The 21,796-nt window shown below is 38.0% G+C and overlaps 1 protein-coding gene across 2 annotated transcripts in view; it reads left to right on the forward strand.

The window, feature by feature from the left end:
- Positions 1 to 21,796, forward strand: part of LOC137620627 (uncharacterized) — a 59,736-nt gene that overhangs the window by 12,199 nt on the left and 25,741 nt on the right. The window contains exons 1-5 of one of the 2 annotated variants that reach the window (XM_068350926.1): positions 5,674 to 5,828; positions 8,786 to 8,896; positions 9,730 to 9,828; positions 15,964 to 16,113; positions 17,619 to 17,777. In XM_068350926.1, coding sequence (XP_068207027.1) covers positions 8,795 to 8,896; positions 9,730 to 9,828; positions 15,964 to 16,113; positions 17,619 to 17,777 — 510 coding nt within the window. In that variant the 5' untranslated portion in view covers positions 5,674 to 5,828; positions 8,786 to 8,794. Of the gene's footprint in view, positions 1 to 5,673; positions 5,829 to 8,785; positions 8,897 to 9,729; positions 9,829 to 15,963; positions 16,114 to 17,618; positions 17,778 to 21,796 lie in introns of those variants that run through there. The other variant, XM_068350925.1, reaches the window with a different exon arrangement.

The raw sequence follows: 21,796 nt of genomic DNA on the forward strand, positions 1-21,796 counted from the left end.
GATAATAATAATAATAATATTATTATTATTATTATTATTATTATTATTATTATTATTACTTGCTGAGCTATAACCATAGTTGGAAAAGCAGGATGCTATAAGCCCAAGGGCCCCAACAAGGAAAATAGCCCAGTGAGGAAAGGAAAAATAAAATATTTTAAGAACAGTAACAACATTGAAATAGATATTTCCTGTACAAACTATAAACACTTTAACTAAACAAGAAGCAGAGAAATTAGATAGATAGAATAGTGTGCCCGAGTGTACCCTCAAGCAAGAGAACTCTAACCCATGAATAATAATTGAAACATCAGAGATGTAGCTGTCTCTGAAGAACAGAGAGATAATATCATTATAGTCTAGCTAAAGTACGTAGCCTTTGTAGCTCAAACTAAGACCTACAGAGTCTATCTGTAGGTTTTGGCTCAAACAATACTGGGACAATCTTATTGCGCGGTGCTTGATATGTTATGTTTTGCAACTTCGTCTCCAAATTTATCATAGTCTCCTCTTACACATATTGACGCAAAGGGCTTCGGTTAGATTTCGCCAGTCGTCTCTGTCTTGAGCTTCTAATTCAATACTCCATTTATCATCTCCTACTTCGCGCTTTATAATCCTAAGCCATGTAAACCTGGGTCTTCCGATTCTTCTAGTGCCTTGTGGAGCCCAGTTAAACGTTTGGTGAACTAATCTCTATCGGGGAGTGCGAAGAGTATGCAAAAAATAACAGATAGTTTCAATTATTCATTTATGATACAATTAATTCCAAGTCTCCAAGCGGTGCACTAATCGAAATGTATCTTATGAAGAATAATTTGATATTTAAAACATATATGATATAGAATAACTCATGCTATCTTATATATTTGACCATTAATTCGAAACAGATTACAATCTAATGAAAGGCTTATAGGTTATCTGGATCGAATTTTCCTTTATTTTCACTTGAATGTCACAAAGATTTTTCAACTTATTTTTATACCACCACCAAGAAATCAGTTTCAATTTTATATAGCTTTGGTTGTTCAAAATGTACCCATTTCTTAAGATTTGTCAGAACATCTTAGATTTCCCATTTCTGTCATAGATATTTATGGAGAAATAAAATTATCAGAAAATAACTTGGACTTTGTTCCATATCGTCCTCCACTTCTTAGTTTCACTAATATACTTAGGTCCTCCACTTCTTAGTTTCACTAATATACTTAGTGGGGTCCTCCACTTCTTAGTTTCACTAATATTCTTAGTGGGGTCCTCCACTTCTTAGTTTCACTAATATACTTAGTGGGGTCCTCCACTTCTTAGTTTCACTAATATACTTAGTGGGGTCCTCCACTTCTTAGTTTCACTAATATACTTAGTGGGGTCCTCCACTTCTTAGTTTCACTAATATACTTAGTGGGGTCCTCCACTTCTTAGTTTCACTAATATACTTAGTGGGGTCCTCCACTTCTTAGTTTCACTAATATACTTAGTGGGGTCCTCCACTTCTTAGTTTCACTAATATACTTAGTGGGGTCCTCCACTTCTTAATGTTCCACTAATATACTTGGGTCCTCCACTTCTTAATGTTTCACTAATATACTTAGTGGTGTCCTCCACTTCTTAGTTTCACTAATATACTTAGTGGGGTCCTCCATTTCTTAGTTTCACTAATATACTTAGTGGGGTCCTCCACTTCTTAGGTTCACTAATATACTTAGTGGGGTCCTCCACTTCTTAGTTTCACTAATATACTTACTGGGGTCCTCCATTTCTTAGTTTCACTAATATACTTAGTGGGGTCCCCCACTTCTTGATGTTTCATAAAATAAAAAAGAATTTTCAATCTGTACACATTAATTTCAGCCATAGATCTATGAATTTCAGCTGTACAAGTAGTATTCCGGATACTATAAAGTAGTCAATAGCTGCACTATCAATGCCAATGGATCGTGAATAATTTAGCTGAAGTTTATTCCTCAAGTTTGTCAAAAGCTGCACCAAGATAAAATAAAACCCGGAACCATATTTGTCTTCAACCTTCACTTCAAACGGATCATTTACAACAGGACATAATTACCTATATGTTGACTGATCATTTAGTAAATCTCTTACTATATCTAGTTTCCCCTAACTATTTTTTTTTAAGAATTGAAGAATAATTCGAAATGAGTTTTATGGTCGTTAAGATAAGAATAAGAACCTAACTTTCACGTATAGAGAAAGACCAGTAACTCGTTTAAAAGCTTTGAAGTCTAGTAAACAAAGGTAGGCATTAGTTTTGTCAAAATGAAGGCAACACAAGGTACATATTTGTAAATTTCAAGTTGGTAAGGATTGCAACAGGTGTTTTAAAGTTAACATGGTCACTGAGGCGAGAGATTGTGGTGGAAGATACAAGAGAAACCCAACAGGAAAATCACATATTATTTCTTCGGTTTGCTCTGCTTCTGATGACCGTTGTTGCCAGGTTAATTTATCTTTTCAAATCAGATTCTCTCTTTAAAATTCAGTCAAGTTAATGTTTTGTTTACTTTTATATCCATGGCTCCTTTCTGGAGTAGGGAAGCGTCGGTGCAATGAATTGTATTTGCTAATCTTTGTTGGTGTGGATATGCAAAATCTTCATCACTGAATAACTTAGGTGTAATATCCAGTAATGTTATGTTAACGAGTTTCATTATATCATATCTTTGCTGTCTGGAAGTCCTGCATTTCCTTCACACCACCTGCTCTGTGACTAGATTTTTTCCCCCGAGTACTATCATTATCCAAGAAAATTTTGTTCCAACATAATTATCATTGTCATCGCCACTCTCTCTCTCTCTCTCTCTCTCTCTCTCTCTCTCTCTCTCTCTCTCTCTCTCTCTCTCTCTCTCTCTCTCTCTCTCTCTCTCTGTTTGCTGATATACATGTTATCATCATTATTAAGTATTAATGTTATTGTGATTTTATTACCCAGACCTTAGAATTCTGTAGTCAACCTGCTAATTAATGTTTGTGCTGTATCACTGATATTATTGCATATCTCAACTTCTCTTTAGTGATGTCATGAGTGTAAAATCACTGTACCCCTCTTGTAAATGTATATGGCTTTTGCTGAGATAAAGATTGTTATTATCATTATTATTATTATTAAATAGTTTTCTATCTAAGAGATTTTCGTTGTACTTATGTTATTTCATGTGCAAGGGATTATGGTAATAATAACCTAATGTTCTTTTCTAGCCCTGGTACAAATAAAACAGAAAACATTTAGAGGAAAGAAAAACAAAAGAATAAAGATAATTCTATAAAATGACAGCATCAAGTAGAAAGAAACAGCCACTTAACCGAGCAAGTCATTGGACAAAACAGGAAGGGGTGGCGCAGAACTTGTACAGGGTTTAACGTACTGCCAATGTGTTTACTTGCATGTAAATCAGCTATGAATGACCCACTGCACATTTACATTAACTATTGTATTGCATCCATTCGAACACACGCGCGCGCACACGCACACACACACACACACACAGAGCTTTTCAAATTTCTATAAGGGTTACCGTTTCCTATCAGGGTTTTTAAACATCCCTTAAGAAAGTTTGTTTTGAAAACTTTTTTTTTTAATGTATTATTAAAAATTTCCTCTGGGAAAGGTTAGCGATGAAATCATCTTATGACGAAGATTAAGGGGATAGATTGGAACCATTTTCTCTCTCTCTCTCTCTCTCTCTCTCTCTCTCTCTCTCTCTCTCTCTCTCTCTCTCTCTCTCTCTCTCTCTCTCTCTCTCTCTCTCTTTCTCATAAAGCAGGTTCATTTCCCTGACAAAAAACAAAAGGAATTGTTTTTGTACACAAACAAATCGTGTATGTATGTGTGTATGTGTGTGTGTAATGCTAATGGCAGATAATACTGTAGTTGGACATTAGGAATACCAGAATGGTTCCCTAGAGATTGCAAAAGAAGCAGGGGAAGGAAGAAAAGACGATGGGTTGCCGAACTAAGAAAGTTTGCTGATGTGGACGGGCATAAAAAGACCATAAACAGCTGGGAGTTGAAGGACATGTCCGAGGCCTTTGTTCTACAGTGAATAGTAATGGCTAATGATATATATATATATATATATATATATATATATATATATATATATATATATATATATATATATATATATATATATATATATATATGTGTGTGTGTGTGTGTGTGTGTGTGTGTGTGTGTGTGTGTGTGTGTGTGTATTATCGATTCGATTCCTCTGAAAGGGATGGTGCCCTTTGAAAAGAAAAGTAAGACAATAGGCAGCCACAAAATTTTCTAAACATTAAATCATGGATATATTCTTTGTGAAAATTACGCAGGAGTGTGTCGAAATCGCCATCTCTGTATTCTGATGCACACGTTATTCCTGGATATCGATTTGATGTCCTTTCTTTGCAATACACATCTCGCATCGTCTCTCTAACAAACCATATATAAATAGTTATCATATATAAATAGATAAATAAGTAAAAGAAAAACCACGATTATCCTAAACCTTTTTTCGTCTAAAATTGGTTGGCAATTTTGCATCTCATGAGCAAAATCCTTTCACAGTATCAACCTTGCATACATCTCATTATACACAGTAATATCATCAACAATGAATCAAATCCTTTAGTAAATTGTGCATAGAATGATAAGCTATTTAGCCTTTATAATTGTTTAGCTACCACAACTCGAGCTCCTTAATTTCCCGGATGTCAGAATTCAGTGCTTGTTCACCTTTACCAGACCCCAGACACTTCTTTCTAGGTTTCTCTTTCTACCTTTGTTTCTTTAAAGATGTTCTGAATTATCCTCATATTTCATTCCCTCCTGTTCATTGTGTCGAAATCAATTGTTCACCTAAGATGATATTTATATCACTAGTCCTATCGCTACCTTTCTCCGCCTCTCTTCCATTTCGAGCCTAGAATACTAAGCATGGCATCTTGATACCAACCTTACAATGGTATTCACCCTGAATAACAATCAACGTCTTTGCTTCATTTCCATATTATAAGGCGGAGGGATCAAGTCTCTCTCTCTCTCTCTCTCTCTCTCTCTCTCTCTCTCTCTCTCTCTCTCTCTCTCTCTCTCTCTCTCTCATTAATATATATATATATATATATATATATATATATATATATATATATATATATATATATATATATATATATATATATATATATATATGTATATATATATATATATATATATATATATATATATATATATATATATATATATATATATATATATATATATATATTAAACAATATTTTTGTTACCATGTACCCAAATGTCTGACGTCAATGGACGCAATGAATTGGTTAAAACAAAAACACCCATTATATATATATATATATATATATATATATATATATATATATATATATATATATATATATATATATATATATATATATATATATATATATAATGCAAATTCATACATTTGCTTGAAGCTACAGGAAAATGGACGATCCTCCAAGTCGCCTGACTTCTCTAATTACCATATGACTCTATGACTCACTTTTATTTGATGTTGACATCTATCTATTTAAATGCATATCTATCATGATTATTGTTTTCACCTATATTCAAAATAAAACATTTAGAGTGGAGTACTTAAATGTTCATTAAATGTAAAAAACGTCGAGGTCTGACTGAGTCTTAAACGTTCTTTGTAATGTTCAATTGTTCATGACTTTTTCATTTGTGACATTTACTCCTGAGTAGTTGAATATGAGAACGCAGATTCCACAACGCCCTAATCTTGGATGTTAATCATTTTGGCTTTACTCCAATTGGGCTTTTTGCAAATTAATGGAGACAGGTAATTTAGATAATTAGATATGTAAAAATTGAGGTAACTAACTTGACTGAAGTGCTATTTGAACTGTCAAGGGTTGCTAATTTTCGTTCGTTTATATTTTTCTTCAATAACAATACCGTTTTTTTCTGCCTAGTTCATGATTTATATTCCAGTTTATATGTTAATATAACCTTAAAGGCGAATTAAGAATATAACCAAAACCTTGTGCGGTAAAATCCTAGAATTGTGCGAGTGGTTACATATTTTATATTTACCCTTGCACCAGGCTTTGGGGCCTTTGTATATCAGCGGACACCAACTAAAATAAACTTACCTCCTAACCTAATGTACAACCTTTGTCCTTACCTACCGGGGGTGTTAACACCCCCCTGCGACCCCCCTTACTCAACTGTATTCTTTGTCAGCCGTCATCATTCGTACAGATAGCCGCTATCATACATACACCCTGGCTGTTTTTTTTTTTTTTTGTCCTTTTGTTTATTAACATGACCTTGTTCTTGCTAAGCTGATTTTTTGGAAGCATTCATGGCTTACCCTACCTCGGTACTGGTCCTTATATCCCTAATTCATGAAGATATTTCAGTTTAAGTAAAGTTATAAAATACGTTAGTAGCCCTTTTGCTATGACATCATACAATTGAACTATAATACAAAATAAAATTCATAAGAGAACAATATTTTTATGAATGGGAAAGATGCCGATGTCAACATTCTTTTTGGCTGATCTTCAGTATTTGGAATTTTTGTGGTGATAGTTCTAAAATAGGCCTAATGTCATAAGGTTAGACCACGACCTACCTTATGCGATAGGACTTGTCTTCGTTTTACAAATATCAAGTTTTGGAGTCTTTGTATATCAGTGGCCAGTTCCTCCCGCGTGCCTAAGATAAGGGCACCAATTAACTAAACATCCTCCCCCTAACCTAACCTACAAGCCATATCCTTACCTACTTACCTTATGGGGCGGGTGGGGGAGGGGGGGGTTGATGTAGGGACAGTACTGTAGGGAACTGTACCGCACGTGTTTCATACACACTCATATTCTGTAATGCTATTGCTTTTTATGCATCTCTCGCTATCCTGCATTGATAATATCAAATCTTGTTTAAGCTTGCAATTGCATGTTTCACATTGTTGAAACTTTTGTGCCATAGTTACCCTAAACTGTTTGTATATAAACTCGTTATTTTGTTGAATAAGGTCTCTTACATTCACTTTGCTTTTCTTTTAATACCTAACAGCTACTTTGTGACAGTCCCATTCTCATTAAGTGGAGAAAAAGCACTCTTCGAAAGTAAAAGTACCTGTACTTTTTTTTTTATTGTTTTATTGCATAAGATATACAGTATTAGTATTATAATCAAGGACTTTGAAGCTTATTCACTCAAGTGGCCAATAAGTTATTCCAAGCAAATTTTGTAATGGCAATTATGCAGGCATTTCCACTGTGCCAATTTTAATTCCTCTTCCTTTACCACGTAGGCTACTAATTGCTATTCTCAAGGGTGAGGTGGCTGGCTTTTTGGCTTTTTTTGTGCCTGTATATGTTGTCCTGATGGAAGTTATTCATTGGCAGCGTCTACATCAGGATGACATGGCTAGCTCACCCAAAAATAGATTTTTTTCTATGTCAAAATTTGTTTTCTTCTCCTTAAATTATCTGTCTTTTACTGTCATAATCCTTTTACATTATGTCCTCTTTTGCTTATTTTATTGATAGAAGACTTTCTGGTTGAGCATTATTGTTTCCCAAAACAAATACACCATAGGACTCTAATAAGAAGTACATTTATGGCTTATCTGATGTTGATAAGTTTTTGCTACCAACAAGTACATTTTTGGGCTCAAGTCATGATGTCCTGATGGAAGGTTCCTTTAGTAGCTTTCTAAGGGTTTATATGACTACAGTGGTATTCTCAGAGAATTAAACTAAAGGTTTCACAGAATTCTAACTTCGGGCGTGAGTACCCTTAAGGTTTACTCTCAAGGATATCTCATATAAATCAGGGTACGTATTCTTGACATGCCACATGGCAATCTGCACCCCGAATAGCCTTTATGCTTCGAGGGGAATTCGTCGGAGAATTAAAAGGGGAGCCGCATCACGGTTACCCTAGTTCCCCTACTACTATTGAGTATCACAACCGCGCCAATTCCCATATGGCGGTCATTTCCTAATTTGTAGCGCCTTGCTACGGTGGTGTTCCCTGTTGATCTGACATTTTCGATCGATTTCTAAGGATCTTTAAGCATTCTACAGCATCTTTCATCCTCTAGAAAGTTGAGTATTCATTCTTTACAATATGTATATTTAGTTCCTGCCTCAATGAAATTAGTGTAATTTATTGTGATTTGGATCTACGCCGGTCACCGGTGTCGCCATGGGCGCTGTCGTTCATTGACCATGTGTTATTTAGTTAGCAGAACGACATTCCCAGTTTAAATAGCATTAATAAATTTTTGTGAAAGCTATTCAGAATTCTGGTTAATGTTCTGTGTTTAGCTGTAATAATGTTACAACCATTAGCATTTCGAAGAGCATGGTGTGTAAAGCCTTAGTTTAACAGGCACAGCTTTTTATACAGACAAATATTTTGATGAATATAAAGGATTGTGCATTATTTACATCAGCCTTGCATGAGGGCTTTGAATACACTAGTGACAGTTTTGAAGAATATATATCTAACAAAATGAAAAAAGTTAATGGGAGATTTTTGTATATATTCCAGTTTAGTATTGGACACTCGTGTCATTTCACTTTTTTTTTTTTTTTTTTTTTTTTTTTTTTTTTTAAGATTTGTAAAATGTGGTTTTGTATGTTAAAAAAGTAAGATTATTTTCAGTCTCTTTAAGGATTTTAGGTTTGGCAACTGCTGCTGTTTTTGATTTTCAGTAAAGATGATGCTGTCTTACTTATTTAGTCTAAAGGAATTTTCATGTTCTATATTTATTTTCAGGAGTTCAAGATGGAAGACATTGAAGTTATAAAGGAAATTGGCCGAGGAAGCTATGGGTCTGTGTGGTTGGTCTCGAGAATTTCTGATCATCGGCTTCTAGTACTTAAGTCTGTAAGTAGGCAAACTAATTTTTTAAAACTAGATTAACCCTTTTACCCCCAGGCTCTTTGGAAATTTCCAACCCTTAACCCCCAAGGGGTTATTTTTTCCCCAGCACATTTTGCAGTATATTTTTTCTAAATTGCTCTAACAGCCTTAATTTTCGTCATAGAGAGGTCAGGTTGGTCTCATTCTCTTGGAAAATGCGTGAATTTTCTCAAAAAATTATCAAAAATATGAAGAAAAAAAATTTTATAGCATTTTTTTGCAAGGACGTACCGGTATGTCCATGGGGGTAAAGGGGTGAGTCTTGTGAAACGTACCAGTACGTCCTTTGGGGGTAAAAGGGTTAAGGAGAATAGTATAACTCTGGATTTGGAAACTATTACATCACCACAGTAAATGGAGTCATAAGTTCAGTATTTTGCATTGTCCTTGTAGATCTCAGATCTAATGCTTTTTTATATACTGTAAAGTTTTGTGCTACATAGTATAGGCTAAGGTTTATATTGGGGCTGAACTGTTTCATATACTGGAAAATACTGTAATCTTTAAACTAGTAACTGTGAAATTGTTTTTCATGAAATACCTATTTCCGCTCCACTTTTTCTTTCTGCAATTATCATATGACTCACCATCCACCCCCTTGAGACTTTTCTAGCAGCCAAAACTGCTAATGAAAAAAAATTGATTACCATAATTCAGTAACCTTCTATAAGTAATGTAGCAAGTTGATGTACAGTACTCTGTAAATTGTTAAAAATTGGTTAGATTACAGAAGTTTTGATTTTGTGGCTGTTATAAAATTTTAACCATTGAAGACTTATGAATACTTTGCATTTTAGGTCAAGCTTTCACATCTAAATGCTGAAGAAGAAAAGACTGCCAGACAGGAGGTACATATTTTGGCAGGGTTGAAGCACCCCAATATTGTCTCATATAAGGTATAGTACTGTGCTTGTTTCACTTAATCTTTGCATGAAAAGATTGTTTATATCATACAGTATTTTATGTCTGATTTTTGCAATTAATATGATGCCTATGTAATCCTGTCTGTATTGTCCTGTGCTAATCCAAATAATCAAGTCTTCCCATTTTACATATGTTATTTGCTTCAGTGTCATTGGAGACTTCCAGATACCATACTGTAGAGGGTATCAAAGTTTTTTGCTTGTGTCTCTAATCAAAGCTGCACTGTTCTTTTCCATTTACTTATCATTCATTACCTGTGTCTTTTCCACATCTCTTTTAAGAACATATTCTTTGGACAAACCCTATAATACAGATTGCTAAAAAAAAAAAAAAAATAAGTTATTATTTTCAATTTTATAAGTTTGAAGAAAATTTTGCTCCTTGTATCTGTTTTATATGATTTTAGTTTGATATTTTGTAATCGTTATACCATAGAAGGTGTATTGTACAATATTGAATTTTAATGACGATTCATATATTAACTACTCTGCTGCACAAATGTGTTCTATTTTTTAGTTTCATACGTACATGACAGGAACATTCAAACTTTTTAATGACATAAGAATAAGTGGAACACTATGGTTATGATTAGTTTTGTATTTATCCTTACTGATCTACAAGTAAAGTTTACTCACTCGTCTTTCATTTGTCTTGAGCACTTTCTGACTGAATTTTATGTGATGTAGGTCTTTATCCATGTCTTTTCTCCGGGATTTTCTGGCTTTTCCTACAAGTCTTTGTCCGGCTACTTCCATACAGTATCTTTGTATGTCGGCCTTTAGGTCCCTCATCTGTTAGCAGTTTCCTCATTTGTAGTAATTTCTTTTTGGTGGGCTCCATCACCTACACAAGGTGGTGACACAGTTTCACCATTTCTCTACAAACTTCCTCTTTGGATTTACATTTATCTACTTTCTTTGTCTACTAAGTGGAATTTTTGTGTAATGCTTCTTGTTACTGTACTGTATTATAGTTTTCAGATGTGCAGATTGATATAAAAAGGAATACTTCTGGTTGTATTCATAACTATTAAAGAAAAATAAACCCACACTTATTTCTATTGACCTCTTGTGGAAGGTACACATCAGTATTTGAGGTACTATAGGACGAGGGGGCTGGGAACCCCCTCTCCTGTAAAAAATTCCTGCGAGACATCGACAAGGAGATGGAGCTGGGGGGAGAGTGACTGCTCCCCGCACTCTAGTTTTGGGGTGTTTAAATGTGCGTGGATGTAGTACGATAGAGAGTAAAAGATGTGAGATTGGAAGTATGTTTAGAAGTAGAAGGATGGATGTATTGGCCTTGTGTGAGACAAAGATGAAAGGAAAGGGTGAAGTGATGTTTGGTGAAATGTCTGGTAGAGTGTCTGGGATTGAAAGGGGAAGAGCGAGAGAGGGTGTGGTGTTATTGCTGAGTGAATGGATGACAGGTAAAGTAGTGGAATGGAAGGAGATATCATCTAGGTTAATGTGGGTAAGGGTTAGGTTGGGTAGGGAATGTTGGGCGTTTGTCAGTGCGTATGGGCCAGGTAGTGAGAAAAGTGAAGAAGATCGGAATGAGTTCTGGAATGATTTAACTAGGTGTGTAGAAGGACTGGGTAGAAGGAATTATGTAGTTGTTATGGGTGACTTAAATGCTAGAGTGGGCGCTGGAGAAGTAGAAGGTGTCATTGGTAAGTATGGCGTACCAGGTGAAAATGAGAGTGGTGAGAGACTGGTAGACATGTGTGTTGAACAAGAGATGGTAATAGGTGCTAGCTTCTTTAAAAAGAAAGATAAGAATAAGTATACATGGGTAAGAGTGGCAAATGGAAGAGTAGTAGAAAGGGCATTAATGGATTATGTGTTGGTAACTAAAAGAATGTTTGGAAGATTGAAAGACGTGCACGTGTTTAGGGGTATGGCTAACGGTATGTCTGATCATTTTTTGGTGGAAGGAAAATTAGTTGTAGCAAAAGAGTGGGGGAATAGAGTAGGTGGATGTAAAAGGGAGGTAGTGAGGATTGAAGAGCTAATAAAACCGGGGGTAAAAAGTAAATATCAGGAAAGGTTGAAAATGGCATATGATGAGGTGAGAGTAAGAGAAACTGGTAATTTAGAGGAGGAATGGAAGTTAGTAAAAGAAAATTTTGTTGGGATTGCAAGTGATGTATGTGGCAAGAAGGTTGTTGGAGGCAGCATGAGGAAGGGCAGTGAATGGTGGAATGAAGGAGTGAAGGTGAAAGTGGAAGAGAAAAAGAGGGCTTTTGAAGAATGGCTGCAGAGTAATAGTATAGAGAAGTATGAAAAATATAGAGAGAAAAAGGTGGAAGTAAAGCGCAAGGTACGTGAAGCAAAGAGGGCAGCTGACCTGAGGTGGGGTCAGGGATTGGGTCAGTCATATGAAGAGAATAAGAAGAAGTTTTGGAAAGAAGTGAAGAGAGTAAGGAAGGCTGGCGCAAGAATTGAAGAGACAGTGAAAGATGGAAATGGAAGGTTGTTAAAAGGAGAGGAGGCAAGGAAAAGGTGGGCGGAATATTTTGAAAGTTTGCTGAATGTTGAGGATAATAGGGAGGCAAATATAACTGCTGTTCCAGGTGTTGAGGTGCCAGTGATGGGAGATGAGAATGAGAGAGAGATAACAATAGAGGAAGTGAGGAGAGCACTAGATGAAACGAGAGTAGGAAAAGCATCTGGTATGGACGGTGTGAAAGCTGAGATGTTGAAGGAAGGGGGTGTGACTGTACTTGAATGGTTGGTGAGATTGCTTAATATGTGTTTTGTGTTGTCAATGGTACCAGTAGATTGGGTTTGTGCATGTATTGTACCACTATATAAGGGTAAGGGAGATGTGCATGAGTGTTGTAATTCAAGAGGTATTAGTTTGTTGAGTGTAGTTGGGAAAGTGTATGGTAGAGTACTGATTAATAGGATTAAGGATAAAACAGAGAATGCAATCTTGGAAGTACAGGGTGGTTTTAGAAGAGGTAGGGGTTGTATGAATCAGATTTTTACAGTTAGGCAGATATGCGAGAAATATTTAGCAAAAGGTAAGGAGGTGTATGTTGCGTTTATGGATCTGGAGAAAGCATATGATAGAGTTGATAGGGAAGCAATGTGGGATGTGATGAGGTTATATGGAGTTTGTGGAAGGTTGTTGCAAGCAGTGAAAAGTTTATACAAAGGTAGTAAAGCATGTGTTAGAATAGGAAATGAAGTGAGTGATTGGTTTCCGGTGAGAGTGGGGCTGAGACAGGGATGTGTGATGTCGCCGTGGTTGTTTAACTTGTATGTTGATGGAGTGGTGAGAGAGGTGAATGCTCGAGTGCTTGGACGAGGATTAAAACTGGTAGGCGAGAATGACCATGAATGAGAGGTAAATCAGTTGTTGTTTGCGGATGATACTGTACTGGTAGCAGACACAGAAGAGAAGCTTGACCGACTAGTGACAGAATTTGGAAGGGTGTGTGAGAGAAGGAAGTTGAGAGTTAATGTGGGTAAGAGTAAGGTTATGAGATGTACGAGAAGGGAAGGTGGTGCAAGGTTGAATGTCATGTTGAATGGAGAGTTACTTGAGGAGGTGGATCAGTTTAAGTACTTGGGGTCTATTGTTGCAGCAAATGGTGGAGTGGAAGCAGATGTACGTCAGAGAGTGAATGAAGGTTGCAAAGTTTTGGGGGCAGTTAAGGGAGTAGTAAAAAATAGAGGGTTGGGCATGAATGTAAAGAGAGTTCTATATGAGAAAGTGATTGTACCAACTGTGATGTATGGATCGGAGTCGTGGGGAATGAAAGTGATGGAGAGACAGAAATTGAATGTGTTTGAGATGAAGTGTCTAGGAGTATGGCTGGTGTATCTCGAGTAGATAGGGTTAGGAACGAAGTGGTGAGGGAGAGATCGGGTGTAAGAAATGAGTTAGCGGCTAGAGTGGATATGAATGTGTTGAGGTGGTTTGGCCATGTTGAGAGAATGGAAAATGGTTGTCTGCTAAAGAAGGTGATGAATGCAAGAGTTGAGGGGAGAAGTACAAGAGGAAGGCCGAGGTTTGGGTGGATGGATGGTGTGAAGAAAGCTCTGGGTGATAGGAGGATAGATGTGAGAGAGGCAAGAGAGCGTGCTAGAAATAGGAATGAATGGCGAGCGATTGTGACGCAGTTCCAGTAGGCCCTGCTGCTTCCTCCGGGGCCTTAGATGACCGCGGAGGTAGCAGCAGTAGGGGAGTCAGCATTATGAAGCTTCATCTGTGGTGGAAATGTGGGAGGTTGGGCTGTGGCACCCTAGCAGTACCAGCTGAACTCGGTTGAGTCCCTGATTAGGCTGAAGGAACATAGAGAGTAGAGGTCCCCTTTTTGTTTTGTTTCATTGTTGGTGTCGGCTACCCCCCAAAATTGGGGGAAGTGCCTTGGTATATAGATAGATAGATAGGACAGTCACCCACAGCAGACACGACTCAAAAAGTTGGGGAAAAGACCTTGACTATTCTTAGTACTTTTTCAAGAGAATTTTGGTCGTAAACAAGTACTTCACTAGTTCAGTGCAGTCAATGTCATTTTTGTCCCCGTAGGCACACTATGATTAGCTGTTAGGTTTTTGGAGTTACCTTCCTTGGTCCCGTATGGGACCATTTATGATGATATGTTCAGGGAAGAGAAGAACCATCCAGTTTGGTTTTAGCAGACTTCCTTCCACCCCTTGAGTGAGTCTCCTTATGTTAAGGACTAAAGATTAATTTACCTGTAGGGTCAAATGACAAATTTTAAATTTCTAGCTATACAAACCTTAGGCATGTAATTTAAATTCCCACCTTAATCTCCCCTCTCAGTCTTAGCCTTAAGGACCAAAGTTATTATTCTGTGACAGGTGGGCGAGCAGGGCTTCCCCCTCTCACGATCTGATAGTCGTTTTAGACCCATGAATACATATCGCTATTTTAAAGGGCTCATGTTTATTTCTATCCTTCACTGAAATATTGGTACGTGGCAGGTAGGTGATGGTAATCTGGTCCCATCAAGGGGGCTGTATGATAAAAGAGAGAAAAATGATTGGTTTTTTATTTTATTCTGATGATGGGAAATTGACAGTATTAACTTACTGAAATAACATTTTACATTTCAAATGAAAGTATGCGAATAATAAAAATCCAGATTTTAGCTTTTTGTAGGGAGTACATTCAGTCAGAACATATTAGGAGAGTTGAATAACTTGAATCACTGACTAAAGTAAAAGTCACTGCCAAATTAAACCAGCAATAAAATGTGTACAATATTCATTATAATTCATAAGTAATTTGCAAAGCATGGGTACTGAAGACAGCACTACAGTATAGTATTTTTTTTAAAAGAACACCTGAAAGGAAAAATCATGCAAATCAGAAGAGATCACTTGGAAGGGAATGGAAAATGATTGCACAATGGTGAAGTTTACAAGAACATGCTAAATCATAAGAGAATGACACAACAGTAATGGAGACTCTGAATGAACTAGAAATGCACTCTGAGAATGCAGACCTCTGTGGCGGAGATCTGCTTATTTCTCTAAACCAGCTTGCCTTTCCAGAATCAATTTAGACCTTAGGCGTATTTAAAGTCTGTGTGACAACCATGTGCGAACTTGGAGTTAAGGTTAGGGTTAATTTGGTCGATCTTTTGCTTGACCTTGACCTTTTACCTAGGACTTTCAAAATTGAATCGCTTGCATGTCTCAACAAAACAATTAATCACTGAGAGTCTGTCTACTCTATGAGTAAAATTGTGGCCAGAAAGTTGTTCACAAAGAAATGACAAACAGGGGCAAAAACATAACCTCCTCCCAACTTTGTTGGCAGAGGTAATTATTAGACATAATTAAGAGGTCTTGACATGTGTAATGAGGACACTTTGCTGGTGATCGATACAAGTCTGTAAAACTGAGATTCTGGAGCACAAGAGCAGTACAGAACAGTACAATGGGATTAATGAATTTGCATAAAAATGTTTTTGTCATATTAAACATTGTTGTATTGTTTGGTAGTACTAGTGTACTGTACAATTATACTCTTATTGCAGTTGACTTTATTTGTACAGTACTCTGTTTTGTGCCTTCTAGATATTATTTTGATTTTGTATTTAACTTTATTATTGTTCATTGCAGGGCTCCTTTGAAATGAATCACCATTTGCACCTATTGATGACGTACTGTGAAGGAGGCGATCTTTTCACCAAAATTCGTCAGCAGCACCAGACATTTTTTCCAGAGCAGCAGATAATCCGCTGGTTTATTCAAATCACAATGGCACTGCAGGTATAAATGGATGTTATTTATGCATTTATTGCTATACCTTTGATTGCACTTTGGTTCAGATCACTTAGATCAATTCTGACTGGCACTGTTTATCACTAAAGCAAATATCAACTTCATTATTCTAATTCAAGAAATTTTTTTTATCACAACACCAGTTCAGTTTAAATTATTTATAGTTCAGTTTAACTAGTCACCCTTCTCCCTTACTCCATTTGCAGTTCTGTAATATTTACCTTTGATGATTGAGTCCTCTTAAATCTGAAGAGTTGTTTGCCTTTTTTCCTGTGCTAACCCTTTGCTACTGACATGGCCGTCTGTATCTTCTTACCAGTTAGAGAAGGTTTTGATGGCTAACTTGGAGGAGGGAGGGTGCACAGGCTGGGGTGAATTTCTTTATTTTTCTAGGGATCATCAAATTGAGACTAACAATTAGTAGCTTGTTCTATTTAGGAGTAAGTATGAAAATGATAGATTTTAGTTTAGAAATCATGTTTCTTTTATAATTTCTGTAAAGCTAATACAAGTAGTTGGAGCACATCTATTAAAACATTAAAGGGATTGCTACGTGTTTTCAATTTTAATTTTCATCTTACACCATTAAAACTACAGCATCACAATTAGTTTGAATACCTGTATATAACATTGAGGTCATAAAATTTTCAGCCTTTTTGGAGTCTTTTTGTTTTGGATATTTGTACCAATAAACTAAGCAATCTCTTTTAGTATGCTATGATTGATTGATTGAAAGTTTTCTGGCATCCTAACATCTAAGGTCATTGACGCCAATAGTATACTATGAAATTAACAATTTTGGGAAATAGGATGTAGTATAATTATAAGTACTGTATGTGTTCATATAATTGGGAATGGAAAAATATATTATGTACATTTTATTTAATACTATATGCCACAACTGTCAGCCTTAGTTAAAATGTTATTTTGAGTATCTTGGTTATATGTAAGGAAGTATTGAAGTCCAGTTATGTCTCTTGCAGTTTGACCATTTACCATTGCATCAGCTCATAACTAAACGACAGATGCATACTGTACTAATATCCTCCCTGATTTAACCCTTTTACCCCCAGGTTATTTGGAAATTTCCAACCCTTAACCCCCAAGGGTTATTTTTTATTCAAGCACATTTTGTAGTATATATTTTTCAAATTGCTCTAACAGCCTTAATTTTTGCCATAGAGAGGTCAGGTTGGTCTCATTCTCTTGGAAAATGCCTGAATTTTCTCAAATGAATTATCAAAAAAATAAAAAAATTGTAAAAGGCATTTTTTTGCAGAGACGTACCGGTACGTCCATGGGGGTAAAGGGATGTGTTTTGTGAAACGTACCAGTACGTCCTTTTGGGGGTAAAAGGGTTAATAGATATTATGATGTTTATGCCATTATCAACTCATCATTATCTTCAAGATTTTATGTTGGCTCTTCCCTTTATGGGGTTAGTATAACATACTGTATCTCTTCCAAATAATTATTAATTGAATATCCTCCAGTACCTTCACACACTCAATATCCTTCACCGAGACCTGAAGACTCAGAATATTTTCCTAACACGCTCTGGTCTCATTAAATTGGGAGATTTTGGCATCGCCCGGGTGTTGAACTCTTCAGTGGACTTGGCAACAACTATGATTGGGACACCCTATTACATGGTAAGGTATAAGTTTGACTTTACATTCAAGTACCTGTAATATATTGCTGAATCATTTCACTGATTAGTATTAGTGGATGAGTATTTTTAGGAAATTTCAGATGAATCATAATAAAACTCCTGAAATTGTAGGTTATTCAGTCTAATAAACATTTTGGTTTCGGTTTCCATAATGTTTGATAACAGTGGAGTAGAAATTTAATTTTTCAATATTTAACTTAGCCGGTGATTATATAGCTGCAACTCTGTTGCCCGACAGACAACTCTACGGTAAAAACTCGCCAGCGATCGCTACACAGGTTGCGGGTGTGCCCAACAGCGCCATCTGTCGTCCAGATACCCAGTACTCAATGTAAACAAAGACTCAATTTTCAATATTAAACTTACCCGATAATCATGTAGCTGTCAACTCCGTTTGCCCGACAGAATTCTATGGAGGGATACGCCAGCTATCACAATACTAGAAGGGGGTGTATTTACCAGCGCCACCTGTGGCCAGGTACTCAAGTACTTCTTGTTGACACCTCCTCAATTATTCCTCTGTCGTGCTTCCGGCAAGACGTTCTGGGATACGCTTATGTTCTTGGAGTATTTTCACGACTTTGGTGAAGTATTTCTCTTTGATTTCGGCTGTCGCTTTACTGGAAACTTCTATATTAGCTTAGTTAGCTTTTGGAATTAATTTGATTAATTATGGTGACGAGAGAGTATGAACTCTCGTTCACCTTTCAATGGCCGACCCTTCCCTTAGACGGAAGTGTTGGTGTCTAAGAGAGTATAGACTCTCTTTCTTAATTTTGCTTAACAAAAGTTATAGATTTATTTTATATCTCTCCGCCTCTTATAGGCCTCTTCGATTAACTTCCTTTTATTATAAACTCATTAAAATTAATTTTTATATTTGTTTATATTCGACCTTCCTAATAGTAGGCGGTCTTTTACCGAAGTTAATAAACTTTGAGCCCGTCTTTTCGGTTTTACCTGTTAACATATTATGCTATTTTAATGTTTTTGAAAGAATTTCTTTGATAGTCTCGTACTGTTTTCAAAGTTGAACTAACGTTTTGTTTTGTCTCTGCAGTTGTTGACGTTCAGAACGTTCAACTTGCACTCTATCGTTACGATAGAGATAGAATGTTCACGGTTTCACGTTGCAGTAAGAGTAACCGTGTCTAGCGTTTTGTTCATTCTTTCTTAACTTAATGGTTTTGATCCTAATAAAGGAACTTTTCAGTTTTTTTCCTTTAACAATAATATGTTTTAACGATATATATGATTGGGCTCTTCTCTCAGGTTCTAAGTCAAGAGAGAGAGAGAGAGAGAGATAGAGACGGAGGGAGAAAGAGGATAAACGTTTCATTCAAGCCTGCCAGGCGTACGAGTAACGTCGTTATCGTTTTTGCTCTTCTCCCTAGTCTCTTTAGGGGAAGAAACTAAACGTTTCTAGAGTGATCTAGTGTTTAGTCTCTTTCCAGCCACTGAATTATCTTTCATTAGATTTTTCTGTTACATTGTAATTCTGTTTTCGCAATTACTAACTTTGAGAAAGGATAGAATTGCGTATTTCAGGTACAAACCACTTAAAGTTTCGAGTTCAGTGAAATAAGTGCAAACAGAAATAAAAGTGATAAGTGATTAGTGCGTGAGGGTACTTTTGTGCGCGCCAGTCGTTCTCCCAGTCCGGGACCTCTTGCAAGCTCCCAAGCCCAGGGGAGAAGCAATGTCGAAGGGCATAAGGGTTCAGCAGGCCTTGATCGGCGCACAGAAGTATCCTCGGTGGTTGTGGGCGTGTCTTACCGAGACCGTCACTCCCACCCGCAGACGATTGAGCCCTTATTTTGCTCGTCTGCAGAAGAGATTAGGGGAGAAAATAAAGGCAGAGTAACGCTGGTCTCAGGTCTCAAGACCTCTTAAACGTTAAGTCCAGACCTTTGCCAGACGTACGAAGTTAAAGTTCACAACCCGAATGCAGTCATTGGGTTAGCTCTGACTCTCCTCAGTCATCAGTTGATTACACTCCGCCTAAGAGGAGTAAGGTTCTGCCGCAACAGATCTCTGCTGTTAAGGCTTTACCTCAGCAGACCTTAGTGTCTGCCGACCCCAAGTTGACTCTACTGCAGTCCATACAGTCACAACTTTCGGTCTTGATGCGTGAGTGTCGGGCTGAGAGTGTTGCGCCTCCGCCTCCGCCTACACTCCCCCCCGCCTATGATCGCTCCGCCTGATCGCAGTACCACCTGCCAGGCGTACGATGTTGTGAACTCTACTACAGTCCATGCAAGCACAGCTTTCGGACTTGATGCGTGAGTGTCGGGCTGAGAGTGTTGCTCCTCCGCCTCCGCCTACACTCCCTCCACCTACACTCGCTCCGCCTGATCGCAGTTCCATCTGCCAGGCGTACGATGTTGTGGACTCTACTACAGTCCATGCAAGCACAGCTTTCGGACTTGATGCGTGAGTGTCGGGCTGAGAGTGTTGCTCCTCCGCCTCCGCCTACACTCCCTCCACCTACACTCGCTCCGCCTGATCGCAGTACCACCTGCCAGGCGTACGATGTTGTGGACTCTACTACAGTCCATGCAAGCATAGCTTTCGGACTTAATGCGTGAGTGTCGGGCTGAGAGTGTTACTCCTCCGCCTCCGCCTACACTCCCTCCGCCTACGCTCGCTCCGCCTGATCGCAGTACCACCTGCCAGGCGTACGATGTTGAGTCACGTGCTGAGTTTGCTGTTCCCTGTGGTGTTCAGCCTCCGCCTTCCTTAAGGCAACCTTTACAATGGGATCAGGAGGATTATACCTCTCTTCCTCCGCCTCCACTTGCTGCTCCACCAGTGATGCAACACTCGGTTGAGGTACAACAACCTCTCCCGTCCATGAGTCAGTCTCCTCAGCTCTCGCTGCAGCGAGCTCAACCCTCCACAAGGCAAGCACCACAACACCTTAGCCTTGCGCCTCAGGAGCCTCAGCTTGCGAGACATTTACCTTGTTCTGCGCAGCCTCTTCCTCATCGCGCTCCGCTCACACCACAGGAACTGGAACTTGCTACTCCGCTTCCGCCAACCGCTCAGCAAGCGCAACCCTTGGGTTCAACCACTCATGCTAGGAGTCAGCCTCCTCCACCCATGCGCCTTCCTTCTGCTTGTCTTTTATTCAGCCTTTGCAGACTGAGCCTCAGGTGTTCCCTCAACGGAGTCTTGAAGAGGAAACCACAACTATTGTTGTTCCAGCTCGTTCTGACTCTGCTGTTCAGCATACCTTACCTCCTTTTTCATACCATGGTTTAAACCCCATGCAAGCATGCATTAAGCACTCTAGCACTGGTCATGGAATTTCTGAGAAATGTTAAACGCCATGCACACGCTCTGCTTTCCTTACAGCAGGCTCTGCTTACAGCAGGCTCTGCTTACTACATGCTCAGCATACAGCATGCTCTGCATTCAGCATGCTCTGCATACAACATGCTCTGCATACAGCATGCTCTGCATTCAGCATGCTCTGCATACAACATGCTCTACATACAGCATGCTCTGCATACAGCATACTCTGCATACATCATGCTCTGCATACCTTACCGCATGCTTCTCAACACATCTTGGGTTGTTGCCAACTCACTAGACTGTCAAGCAGTTTCATAACGTTGCCTTCTAGTCTGCTGCTTTTGCACCAGTGAACCCTCACTCAGAGAACTTAGCTTTTCTAGGATAAGGTCCCTGTAGATGAGAAAGTTCTTTTCTCCCTCCTTCTGATATTCCCTTGAGGACTCTGTCATTTGGAGGGAGCCTTTAGCTGCATAACCTCTTATGGACTTTTATTTAAGCATAACATGCTTACAGGGAAGGTAATGGTTCCACTTCAGTCGCTAATCCCGTCTGTTACCACACCTGCTCCCATAGACCTTGAGCTGTGTTGCATGACATGCAGTCCAAGCTTAGTCCTTGTTAGAGGATTTTTTGTTTACGGAGTCAATGTGTCACGGGGAAGACGTTCAACAACCAGCAGAAGTGACTTGTTGTGACGCA

This window comes from Palaemon carinicauda, chromosome 27 (genome assembly GCF_036898095.1).
Source record: "Palaemon carinicauda isolate YSFRI2023 chromosome 27, ASM3689809v2, whole genome shotgun sequence".
Taxonomy (NCBI): Eukaryota; Metazoa; Arthropoda; class Malacostraca; order Decapoda; family Palaemonidae; genus Palaemon; species Palaemon carinicauda.